This window comes from Engystomops pustulosus, chromosome 6 (assembly GCF_040894005.1).
Source record: "Engystomops pustulosus chromosome 6, aEngPut4.maternal, whole genome shotgun sequence".
In the NCBI taxonomy this organism is placed as follows: domain Eukaryota; kingdom Metazoa; phylum Chordata; class Amphibia; order Anura; family Leptodactylidae; genus Engystomops; species Engystomops pustulosus.
Genome location: NC_092416.1, coordinates 5,028,548 through 5,041,992, shown reverse-complemented (window position 1 = coordinate 5,041,992; position 13,445 = coordinate 5,028,548). Strand labels below are relative to the sequence as shown.

General features: G+C 50.6%; 1 protein-coding gene across 1 annotated transcript in view; it reads left to right on the top strand.

Moving 5' to 3' along the window:
- LOC140066246 (ly6/PLAUR domain-containing protein 3-like) overlaps positions 1-9,676 on the top strand; it is a 30,683-nt gene extending 21,007 nt beyond the window's left edge. Inside the window, exons 4-5 of the mRNA XM_072113816.1 lie at positions 4,504-4,650; positions 9,181-9,676. Coding sequence (XP_071969917.1) covers positions 4,504-4,650; positions 9,181-9,569 — 536 coding nt within the window. The 3' untranslated portion in view covers positions 9,570-9,676. The remainder of the gene's footprint in view (positions 1-4,503; positions 4,651-9,180) is intronic.
- Positions 9,677-13,445: the final 3,769 nt, after the last annotated feature.

Here is a 13,445-nt window from a genome sequence, read left to right as displayed (position 1 = left end):
GATATGTGAGTCTTTTGAGCTTTTGGCACTCTCAGGGTTAAGGCTGGATTCACACGACCGGTGCCCGCCGTACCGTGGCACACGGCAGCGCGCGGGGAGAGGAGGAGGGGGAGAGCGCTGCTCACCCCCGCCCCTCTCCATAGGGATATATGGCGCACGGCACCGTATGCCCTGAAAAAATAGGACATGTCCTATTTTTTCACGGGGCACGGAGCAGTACGGTGCTGCACGTGTGCTGCACCGTACCGCTCCCGTAGGGCGTCGTGCGCCCATTGCCGTCTATGGGGGACGTATATCGGCCGTATATACGTCGGCCGTATATACGTCCCCCTTGCGGTAGTGTGAATGCAGCCTAAGTGTGTGTCTATAGCTGGCTTGGTCTGTGAGGCTTATCAGTGCAGACTTAGCCCTTATCTCAGTGATCGGTGTGGCTGACTCACCTTCTGTCCTGTCTTATTGTTCTCCTTATCTTCTGATCTGGAAGGAAGGAGCCCGGCAGCTTCTGATGTGGGTCTCTTCACTGCTTGTCCTGCACCACGTGGAGAGAGATAGCGTGCAGCGCCTCCTGAGGGAGCTGAGCGCTTCTGTAACAAGGTGTAAAAGTTGCAGATGGGTGCAATTGGTATTCCCCGGTCTTGCAGCCTCTTAGAGGATCTTCTTGTGTCGGACTCCCCCATATACGATGGGTTGCAGACCCCTAATTGTTGTGGCCCAGAGCAGAGCTCTCTTACATGCTGCTTCTCTGCATGGCAGCTAGACACGCCCCCCGTACACAGATATTGTTTATACTAATGCTGAGAAGAATAAGATAAGTGGCTCCAGAATCATATTATTATCAAGGACAGACTGGCTTCTCATTACATGTCACAGGGTATTAGCTGACAGGCAGCAAACATGTTACATAAAATGAAGTTTGAATCATGACATTAACTTGACAATGGTCAGGGAACATGGCCGCTGTATCTAAGATGGCGGACAGTAGTCAAGATGGCGTCCGAAACCAGTGCGACCTCCTTAACAATTCCCCCCTTTGAGCTTTGCTGGCCTGTAACTCCATCCTGAGCGACCTCCTCAAGCTCCAGGTACCCACAGGTAGGCTAAGCCCGTACCTGCTGGACTTGTTAACTCTTCACCAGATCCCCTGGAGGCTGGTCACTCAGGGGTTACAGGCCCGCACACTCACATCACATCACTGAGTCCCCATAGTCCATAGGTTTATACACAGGCAGCATCATCCTCCGCTCCGGGCACTTCTCCTGTCGTGGTTCTTACCGCATGGACGGCCATCTGGGACACGGTGGACTTGATGAGGGGGACCACACAGCACGCAATAAGTGACAAGAGCAAAATCACAATCCCCAATATCACCCCCACTTATAGGAAACCCCTCCAATCCCCCAACCACAAAGTGAAGGACAAAGTGTCCACCCCAGAGTTTCTCTTGAGTTCCCTGGACAGTCCTTCAATCTTTTCACGAGCATGGGTAATGGATCCATAGGGGGCGATGTCATCTGGGATGTATATGCGACAAGCCACTCCCACCATCTTACAGACTCCTCCCTTCTCAGCAAGGGTCATGTCCAAAGCCGTGCGGGTCTGGAAGCATCTCCGATATAATTCACAAATCTCTGTTGATTACAATAAAAAAACAGTTATAACCCAACCAGCATCTTTGCTCATAGCTCTCTGGGGAATAATGGACTCTAGACTTGCCCATATCTGATTGTGGGCCTTGTACTCATCTGGGACCCCCCCCTGGTGCTCCCACTGTATCCATATAAACGTTGTCCTCTAGGTGCTTCTCTCCGACCTCCAGAATCCTTTGGGATTCTCTACCTTTTCTTTATGTGTCTGATCAAACACAGAGAAGATCCCATAGACAATGGAGAAGTCGTTACTGGAGAAATGTTACATTGTATTCTGCGCTGATGGATTTTCCATGTTGTATTCAGTTAATTTTTCATTTGGGAATCAGAATCCTTTGTTTCCAGGAATGAAAAGTGACATTTATTTCCAGTGCAGAGTAGATAGGTGGATAGGTGGATAGGTGAAGAGGTGGATTTTTGTGCCATTTTTGTGACTTTTTAGGCGCAAATTAGTGATAGATGCCGCACAAACCTCTGTATAGCAGCCGCTCACTATGTCAGATAAGGCGCAGGGACTCAGAACCACTAAGTGCCGGACTTTTGCTTGCACCCAAAATAGTCGCAAATTAGAGACAAATTTACTAACTGCGCCAAAAAATTGTGCAAAAATACACCAAAAACTGTCTAAGAAACGACGATCAATGTCCCCCAATATGTATATAACACTGCACACCAGAGCCGGGAGCTGAGATAAGGACAGGAGCAGGGACCTTCCATCTCCCCCCGTGTGCTCAGCAGCTACTGGGACTGGGATCTGTGTGTCAGGGTTGGGGGTCATTGGACCCCCTGGACCACCGCAGGAGATGATGGTACTAGCCAACACCTGGGACCGGAGTGTAAGTGGCACCTGGTCTTCACCAGAGCCCACCGAAAAAGTAGGATGTACCACCAGGTCGTTCCACAGGTGCGACTAGCTAGGAACGGGATAGGAACCAACGCAGGGAACAGGGAGCTTTCTATTCTCACCAAATAGCTCAAAGATCCGGCAGGGAATCCTGGAAACAGGCGGCCTTTAAGGAAACCCGGACGTGGCCAGCGCCAATCAGCGGTGCGCTGACCCTTTAAATCTCCGAGTGCCGGCTCGCGCGCGCCCCGGGGAGTAGGGACACGCATGCGAACCAGGCCGGACGGGAGAAGGAGCGTGGAGAGGTGAGTATGGTGCGGGGGCCGGGGCAGAGGGGCACGGGTGTGCCTGCGATCCGTGACATTGATGGCGGAGGCACCTGTGACACTGTGTAAGAGTATAAATGTCTAAATATACAAATATGTATCATTTCTGAGGGGGTAGGGGCCTCATTCAGTAGTCAACTGTGGGTCGTTGCCTCGCCGAGATACACCCCAAACAATGTCAATATACAATGCAGCGCCCAAATAACCGTACACATAATAAATACCCGTACACATAATAAATACCCGTACACATAATAAATAACCGTACACATAATAAATACCCGTGCACATAATAAATAACCGTACACATAATAAATACCCGTGCACATAATAAATACCTGTACACATAATAAATACCTGTACACATAATAAATACCCGTACACATAATAAATAACCGTGCACATAAATACCTGTACACATAATAAATACCCGTGCACATAAATACCTGTACACATAATAAATACCCGTACACATAATAAATAACCGTGCACATAATAAATACCTGTACACATAATAAATAACCGTGCACATAATAAATACCCGTACACATAATAAATAACCGTACACATAATAAATACCCGTACACATAATAAATAACCGTGCACATAATAAATACCCGTACACATAATAAATACCCGTACACATAATAAATACCCGTACACATAATAAATACCCGTGCACATAATAAATAACCGTACACATAATAAATACCCGTGCACATAATAAATACCTGTACACATAATAAATACCTGTACACATAATAAATACCCGTACACATAATAAATAACCGTGCACATAAATACCTGTACACATAATAAATACCCGTGCACATAAATACCTGTACACATAATAAATACCCGTACACATAATAAATAACCGTGCACATAATAAATACCTGTACACATAATAAATAACCGTGCACATAATAAATACCCGTACACATAATAAATAACCGTACACATAATAAATACCCGTACACATAATAAATAACCGTGCACATAATAAATACCCGTACACATAATAAATAACCGTACACATAATAAATACCCGTACACATAATAAATAACCGTACACATAATAAATACCCGTACACATAATAAATAACCGTACACATAATAAATACCCGTACACATAATAAATACCTGTACACATAATAAATACCCGTACACATAATAAATACCTGTACACATAATAAATACCTGTACACATAATAAATAACCGTGCACATAATAAATACCCGTACACATAATAAATAACCGTACACATAATAAATACCCGTACACATAATAAATAACCGTACACATAATAAATACCCGTACACATAATAAATAACCGTGCACATAATAAATAACCGTACACATAATAAATACCCGTACACATAATAAATAACCGTACACATAATAAATAACCGTACACATAATAAATACCTGTACACATAATAAATACCCGTACACATAATAAATACCTGTACACATAATAAATACCCGTACACATAATAAATACCTGTACACATAATAAATACCCGTGCACATAATAAATACCCGTGCACATAATAAATACCCGTACACATAATAAATACCCGTGCACATAATAAATACCCGTACACATACAATAAGGTACTGGCATACAGCGCTGATACAATGTAGCACATGAATTATCCTGCTGTCATATGTTTGTGTCCTGCAGATAACATCACCCGTGTCCCTACTGATGATCAGTGTTACATCTGCATGGGGAGGCCCGGAGCGGAGTGCACCCCATCCAACGCCCCCGTCCTGCCCTGCTATGAAACCTACAGTCACTGCTTCGATGGAAACCTCACCATATCCCTGGGTAAATATCTACAAGTCTCATCATCATCTGCACAGAAATCTTCACTTGATTTTTTCAGCCATTTGATTCTTTTTGCAACATCCCCCACCGGGGCCTTTTCTTGGGGCCTGTGGTCTAGGGCACGCTGTGGTCACGGTGCTTGGTATGGGGACCGGAGGGATGTCTTACAGCCTGGCAGCTCTCCAGCAGGTGGTGTGTGCAAGAAATATGGAGGGAGAGGCTGATGTACTGGTTCTCCCTGGGGCAACCCCTGAGTGTCTGTAATATATGTTCCTGGTTAATGGATGGGGAGCCCGTGGTGGTAACAGCCGTATCCAGGGATCAGACGGAGGCAACGTTGTGCAAGTCAACTTACAGTTCTTTATTGAACTTCAAACAGCAGGTTCTGGTACTGGAGTGGTCATGGAGAGGGGTCCTCAGGAATAGCGCACCAGCCCGGTAGTAGAAGCAGCCCGGTAGTAGAAGCAGCCCGGTAGTAGAAGCAGCCCCGTAGTAGAAGTAGCCCGGTAGTAGGTGCAGCCCGGTAGTAGAAGCAGCCCGGTTGTAGAAGCAGCCCGGTAGTAGAAGCAGCCTAGTAGTAGGTGCAGCCCGGTAGTAGAAGCAGCCCGGTAGTAGATGCAGCCTGGTAGTAGAAGCAGCCTGGTAGTAGAAGCAGCCTGGTAGTAGGTGCAGCCCGGTAGTAGAAGCAGCCTGGTAGTAGAAGCAGCCTGGTAGTAGGTGCAGCCCGGTAGTAGAAGCAGCCTGGTAGTAGAAGCAGCCTGGTAGTAGGTGCAGCCCGGTAGTAGAAGCAGCCTGGTAGTAGAAGCAGCCTGGTAGTAGATGCAGCCCGGCAGTAGAAGCAGCCCGGTAGTAGATGCAGCCTGGTAGTAGAAGCAGCCTGGTAGTAGAAGCAGCCCGGTAGTAGAAGCAGCCCGGTAGTAGAAGCAGCCCGGTAGTAGATGCAGCCCGGTAGTAGATGCAGCCCGGTAGTAGAAGCAGCCTGGTAGTAGAAGCAGCCCGGTAGTAGAAGCAGCCCGGTAGTAGAAGCAGCCCGGTAGTAGATGCAGCCCGGTAGTAGATGCAGCCCGGTAGTAGAAGCAGCCCGGTAGTAGATGCAGCCCGGTAGTAGATGCAGCCCTGTAGTAGAAGCAGCCCGGTAGTAGAAGCAGCCCGGTAGTAGATGCAGCCTGGTGCAGTCCGGTAGTAGATGCAGCCCGGTAGTAGATGCAGCCCGGTAGTAGATGCAGCCCGGTAGTAGATGCAGTCTGGTGCAGTCCGGTAGTAGATGCAGCCCGGTAGTAGATGCAGCCCGGTAGTAGAAGCAGCCCGGTAGTAGAAGCAGCCCGGTAGTAGGTGCAGCCTGGTAGTAGTTGCAGCCTGGTAGTAGGTGCAGCCCGGTAGTAGAAGCAGCCCGGTAGTAGAAGCAGCCCGGTAGTAGATGCAGCCCGGTAGTAGATGCAGCCTGGTAGTAGGTGCCGCCCGGTAGTAGATGCAGCCCGGTAGTAGAAGCAGCCCGGTAGTAGATGCAGCCCGGTAGTAGAAGCAGCCCGGTAGTAGATGCAGCCCGGTAGTAGAAGCAGCCCGGTAGTAGAAGCAGCCCGGTAGTAGAAGCAGCCTGGTAGTAGGTGCAGCCCGGTAGTAGAAGCAGCCTGGTAGTAGATGCAGCCCGGTAGCAGGTGCAGCCCGGTAGCAGGTGCAGCCCGGTAGTAGAAGCAGCCTGGTAGTAGATGCAGCCTGGTAGTAGGTGCAGCCCGGTAGTAGATGCAGCCTGGTAGTAGAAGCAGCCTGGTAGTAGAAGCAGCCCGGTAGTAGATGCAGCCCGGTAGTAGAAGCAGCCTGGTAGTAGATGCAGCCCGGTAGTAGATGCAGCCCGGTAGTAGATGCAGCCTGGTAGTAGATGCAGGCTGGTAGTAGATGCAGCCTGGTAGTAGAAGCAGCCTGGTAGTAGAAGCAGCCCGGTAGTAGATGCAGCCCGGTAGTAGGTGCAGTCCGGTAGTAGATGCAGGCTGGTAGTAGATGCAGCCTGGTAGTAGATGCAGCCCGGTAGTAGATGCAGCCCGGTAGTAGAAGCAGCCCGGTAGTAGATGCAGGCTGGTAGTAGGTGCAGCCCGGTAGTAGGTGCAGCCCGGTAGTAGAAGCAGCCCAGTAGTAGAAGCAGCCTGGTAGTAGATGCAGCCTGGTAGTAGATGCAGCCTGGTAGTAGATGCAGCCTGGTAGTAGAAGCAGCCTGGTAGTAGAAGCAGCCCGGTAGTAGATGCAGCCCGGTAGTAGGTGCAGTCCGGTAGTAGATGCAGCCCGGTAGTAGAAGCAGCCTGGTAGTAGATGCAGCCCGGTAGTAGATGCAGCCCGGTAGTAGAAGCAGCCCGGTAGTAGATGCAGGCTGGTAGTAGGTGCAGCCCGGTAGTAGGTGCAGCCCGGTAGTAGAAGCAGCCCGGTAGTAGAAGCAGCCTGGTAGTAGATGCAGCCCGGTAGTAGAAGCAGCCCGGTAGTAGAAGCAGCCTGGTAGTAGATGCAGGCTGGTAGTAGGTGCAGCCCGGTAGTAGGTGCAGCCCGGTAGTAGAAGCAGCCCGGTAGTAGAAGCAGCCTGGTAGTAGATGCAGCCCGGTAGTAGATGCAGCCCGGTAGTAGAAGCAGCCTGGTAGTAGAAGCAGCCCGGTAGTAGAAGCAGCCCGGTAGTAGAAGCAGCCTGGTAGTAGGTGCAGCCCGGTAGTAGGTGCAGCCCGGTAGTAGAAGCAGCCTGGTAGTAGGTGCAGCCTTGTAGTAGAAGCAGCCTGGTAGTAGAAGCAGCCCGGTAGTAGAAGCAGCCCGGTAGTAGATGCAGCCCGGTAGTAGATGCAGCCCGGTAGTAGGTGCAGTCCGGTAGTAGATGCAGCCTGGTAGTAGATGCAGCCTGGTAGTAGAAGCAGCCCGGTAGTAGAAGCAGCCTGGTAGTAGGTGCAGCCTTGTAGTAGAAGCAGCCTGGTAGTAGAAGCAGCCCGGTAGTAGATGCAGCCCGGTAGTAGATGCAGCCCGGTAGTAGATGCAGCCCGGTAGTAGATGTAGGCCGGTAGTAGATGCAGCCCGGTAGTAAATGCAGCCCGGTAGTAGGTGCAGTCCGGTAGTAGATGCAGCCTGGTAGTAGAAGCAGCCTGGTAGTAGAAGCAGCCCGGTAGTAGATGCAGCCCGGTAGTAGATGCAGCCCGGTAGTAGAAGCAGCCTGGTAGTAGATGCAGCCCGGTAGTAGATGCAGCCCGGTAGTAGAAGCAGCCCGGTAGTAGATGCAGGCTGGTAGTAGGTGCAGCCCGGTAGTAGGTGCAGCCTGGTAGTAGAAGCAGCCCGGTAGTAGAAGCAGCCTGGTAGTAGGTGCAGCCTTGTAGTAGAAGCAGCCCGGTAGTAGAAGCAGCCTGGTAGTAGATGTAGGCCTGGTAGTAGATGTAGGCCGGTAGTAGATGCAGCCCGGTAGTAGATGCAGGCCGGTAGTAGATGCAGCCCGGTAGTAGAAGCAGCCCGGTAGTAGATGCAGCCCGGTAGTAGATGCAGCCCGGTAGTAGGTGCAGTCCGGTAGTAGATGCAGCCCGGTAGTAGAAGCAGCCCGGTAGTAGATGCAGCCTGGTAGTAGAAGCAGCCCGGTAGTAGAAGCAGCCCGGTAGTAGAAGCAGCCTGGTAGTAGGTGCAGCCTGGTAGTAGAAGCAGCCTGGTAGTAGAAGCAGCCCGGTAGTAGATGCAGCCCGGTAGTAGATGCAGCCCGGTAGTAGATGCAGCCCGGTAGTAGATGTAGGCCGGTAGTAGATGCAGCCCGGTAGTAAATGCAGCCCGGTAGTAGGTGCAGTCCGGTAGTAGATGCAGCCTGGTAGTAGAAGCAGCCTGGTAGTAGAAGCAGCCCGGTAGTAGATGCAGCCCTGTAGTAGATGCAGCCCGGTAGTAGATGCAGCCCGGTAGTAGATGTAGGCCGGTAGTAGATGCAGCCCGGTAGTAGGTGCAGTCCGGTAGTAGATGCAGCCTGGTAGTAGAAGCAGCCTGGTAGTAGAAGCAGCCTGGTAGTAGGTGCAGCCCGGTAGTAGGTGCTGGGATAATGGGGATAAAGCTGTGTCCAGACTGTGGAAGCTGCAGCCCTGGGTTAGAGTCTCCTGACTCCTGGGATTGGGTTCTGTGTCAGTACTTATGGTGCGCTGTGCACTGACTCTCTCTTCACTCAGACCCTGTGCTCCCCCTGCACAGGGGTTTTATACTCCCCTTGGTCAAGTGGTAGCATCTCTCCAATCACACTCCAGCTTCAATACAGCCACATCATTGGATAATTACTTACAGCCATTTAACTTTTGCCTTTCCAGGCAGAATACATTACTGCTATTACACTATATTCTCCTAGTATTATCCTCTGGGTGAGTTGTGTGGAGGCTTACTAAAGAGTTCCTGACACATAGAGGGCGCTATTCGTAACTACCCCCTTGCCTGTAGGTTGGCAGGGGGTGTTGCATTTGCAACTTTTTGCAGATTTGTTAAATGTAGACAAACGTCCAAATTTATGATACCTAATAAAATAATATCTCTCACTTTCCTCCTCCTCGCCAGACAATGACACGACCCTCATACACATCAAGAGCTGCGCCATGAGTTACCGCTGCGAGGTGCAGACGGTCACCTACGGAAGTACAAGCTATGAGATAAAAGGAGCCTGCTGCTCGGGAGAACGCTGCAACCTGGACCTCTCCAACAGCACCCAGCTGGAGGGCCTCCCCTTCCTAGAAATCCTCCATAATGATATAGAGGAGCCCACCACCACCCCCACCGCAGCACCCCCACCATCGCCGACCCCAACACACACACAGCCCACCCCAACAGACACACAGCCAACCAAATGTGCCCCCCAACGCTCCAGCTATCAGGGGTGCAGCGCCAGTAACGGGGGCACTGGACTGCTCCACACCCCATGGCTCATCCTCCTCCTCAGCCTTTTCTGAGGGTTGGGCTCCATCTTAATTAGGACTTTGTGTTTTGTATTGAGGTTGTCTGAGGCCTGTAAATTATAATGTGTTTCAGTATTAGTAAAATCTCTTCCAAAATCTGGGTCTGGTCGTCTTCAATTCCACAAACACAAAGGAGAAGAGTCGCCTGGACTGCTGGAGTATAACTGGACAGAGGGTCTGGAGGAGGAGGACATGTAACGTCCTCCCACTGGGGCCTGAACTTGTGATGTGGGGGCAGCTGGGTCACTCTGGTACCTGAGTGGCTTACAGCGCAGCCTACCCCGGGTAGCAGGTCCAGGTGAGCAGGTCTATTCCACTCCGGGCAGGGCCAATAAGAGAGGGAGACTACAGTATGATGGAGGGTCCCACGGTGTATGAGTGGTGCAGGGACACCTGGGAAGAGGGTGAAGGTGAGGCCCGTGGTGTTAACAGCAACCAGGGATTGCACGTGGAGACAGGGATAATGAGCATGAAACTCACAGGCCACATTTATTACAGTGTGTGCGCCAGTTTTCTGTCTGACTTTACACTGCAAAGAACGAGGAAACTGCTTGTACATTTATTTATAAAGTGTCTGCGCCAGTTTTGTGTCGTGGGTGCACTGTGTCCATCTCACCACAAAATTCTGCACCTAAAGGGGTGTCCGGTGCCGGACCGCACCACATTTATTACTGTGATTGATTGAATGATTCATCTGCCGAACTTTGCACACTCCACCGGCAAACGGCACCCAGTGCAGTACCTACTTTTTTTGATAAATGAGGCCCATAGTCTCTTTATTCAAAGACTCCAACACAGCAATGGGTAACAGGTTAAGGTAGCAAGGTCCTTCCTGCTCGGTCCCCGAGGATCTGGTGGTAGCAGTTTGGGTGTCGCTCACATTCCTGGTCCGGCAGCTCGGGGCTGGAGAATGAGTGAGCCAATGGCTTACTTAACCCCGCCCCTAATTGACTCACCACGCCCCCTCTAACCCAATAAAATTGGGCTGAAAATGGTGTGGAGTAGGAAACGGCCTGAGGCTATTATATATTTAATAGGGAGCCAAAAGGAGCCAAAAGAGTCGGTTTTTCTTAGAAAGCGGAGCCTAATAAACCAGATGACTAAGAGGAGCCGGACTTCTCATCACTAGGGACAACATTCTGGACTGACAGAATCCACAGTCCTGCAAGGAGCCGCTATAAATCAACAAGACATTCCCAGGCATCCAACCAATGGCGGCCCTCACTACAGAGAAGGATGACTAATAAGACACAATTATCATCTACAAGTAACATGTAACCCTTCCTTCACAGCCAGATGGAAATAGCAGCTGCAACCACAACCATCACCACCAGATGGCGGCAGGGACTAAGGAATAGTCACTGAAACGAGCAAATTACCCCCTAGATCAGTGGTGGCGAACCTATGGCACGGGTGCCTGAGGTGGCACTCAGAGCTCTTTCTGTGGGCACTCAGGCCATCACTGCAGGTCAGAGTTCACCAAACAGGACCAAATCTTTCTGCAGTCGCAGGCGATTTATGAGATGCTGCTCTCAGCGCTATTTTAAAGCGACACTTCATTGGCCGTTTGGAACTGCGGGAAAAGTGAGAAGGTGCTGACAGAACTACATTGTCTTTGGAGGTCTTCCTGCTGGACCCACCAATCTTCCTGTACAGAGAGACCCTGGAGAGAAGCGACAATGATGGGCTGATTTGCCCGCTTTGTTTCGACTGTATTGGTGGCCTCAGGCGGCTGATACATTTGAAATAAGTGGAAGAGCAGGGAGCAATAAGTTACTGCTTAAAATGCCACGTTGGCTCTTCACCGTAAATAAGTGGATTTCCTTGTAGTTTGGGCACTCGGTCTCTAAAAGGTTCTCCATCACTGCCCTAGATGATGTACAGAGGTGATGGAGCTCTGCCTGACCTATAGGAAGCTGAAGGGAGAGGGTTAGGTCATTATCCATTACACAACCCTCTTTAAATTAAACTGCCCACATCTTGACTGTGAACCTATTCTGGAGCTGCTATGTGTAGGCGCAGCTTCCGGGAGGTCCGGATATGCCCCTGGTAGGGGTAAATATAAAAGTATTAACATAGTGCACATTCAGAGTATCCAGATGTCGCTGTCGTGGGGTCTATGGTGAAAACAGACTAGGGCTGTACAGTCCTGGCCATAAGTCCTGAGAATGACACAAATCTCCTCCTGTCACATGATGTGTCCCTCTGGTCTGTCAGATGTTTATCACATACAGAGATACAAGTGCAATCATATTATGGGGAGCAGAAGCTTTTATTGTCAGGTGGGAGGAGTTACTGCAGCCAGTCAGTATCTGCAGGACCTCTCCTTCTTCTTCAGGACCTCTGCAATTCTCCCTGGCAGCTCTCACTCACCTCCTGCACCAGATCCTGACTGATCGCCGTCCATTCCTGCACTATCACTGCTGCATTCTGTCACAATGTGTTGGTTTTGTTTGTCCCCCGTCTCCTGATGATTGACCACAAGTTCATAATGGGATAAAATCTGGAGAGTTTCCGGGCCATGGACCCAGAATCTCTGTGTTCTGTTCCCGGAGCCATGGACCCAGAATCTCTGTGTTCTGTTCCCGGGCCATGGACCCAGAATCTCTGTGTTCTATTCCCAGGCCATGGACCCAGAATCTCTGTGTTCTGTTCCCGGCCATGGACCCAGAATCTCTGTGTTCTGTTCCCGGGCAATGGACCCAGAATCTCTGTGTTCTGTTCCCGGGCCATGGACCCAGAATCTCTGTGTTCGGTCCCCGGAGCCATGGACCCAGAATCTCTGTGTTCTGTTCCCGGGCCATGGACCCAGAATCTCTGTGTTCTGTCCCCGGAGCCATTTAGTTCTCCCCTTTATGGCCGGTGCTCCATCATGCTGGAGGAGGCTCTGCTCATCACCATCTGGTCCTGGAGGGTCGGGAGAAGCGGCTCCTGGAGGACATTCTGCTCCATTCCTTATTCATGGAGGTGTTATTAGGCGATTCCCTTGGCTGAGAAGCCCCCCCCCCCCACATGAATGGCTGCAGGAGCTTTACAGGTGCAGGAGACAGGACTGGGGGCATCGCTCACCTTGTCTTCTCCCAACAATCGGAAAGGGGATTCATCAGAGACAATGCCTTTCCCCCAGTCCTCAGCGTCCACTCCCTGCACCTCCTGCAGAATATCCGTCTGTCCCTGATGGTCCCTGGAGAGAAGCGGCTTCTGTGCTGCCCTCCTGGACACCAGGCCTTGCTCCAGGAGTCTCCACAGTGTCACAGTGCGTGCAGATGCCTCACACCTGCTGCTGCCATTCCTGAGCTCTGCGATGCTGGGAGTCCCATCCCCAAGCTGAGACACTTGTAAGAGACGCTCCTGGCGCTTGCTGCTCCTTCTTGGGCGCCTGGAGCCTTTTTGGTAACAATGGAGCCTCTCTCCTTGGATTCCTTGAGGATGCGATAGATTGGTGACTGAGGTGACATCTTTCTCGCTGCGATACTCTTCCCTGTGGCCAGTTTTGTGCAGTGCAATGCTGACTGGCCATGACTGTACACACTCTAGGTCAGAAACAAGCCGCCCACAGGTCTATCTAGAGCAGTGATGGCAAACCTTTTAGATGCTGAGTGCCCAAACTACAACCAAAACCCACATATTTTTTTTGCAACGTGCCAATGTGACAATTAAATCAGTAACTTATTACCCCCTGCTCTGTCACATGTTTGTATTGTATAGGCACCTGTGGACACCAATACAGTAGAAAGAAGGAGAAGAATTTTGGATTATCATTGTAGCTTCCTTCTAGGGTTCTGGGCTGCCTGGGACTGCAAGAGGCCTTGAGTCCTGTTTGGCGAACTCTGCGCTGGGGTGATGGCCTGGGTGCCCAGAGAGAGGACT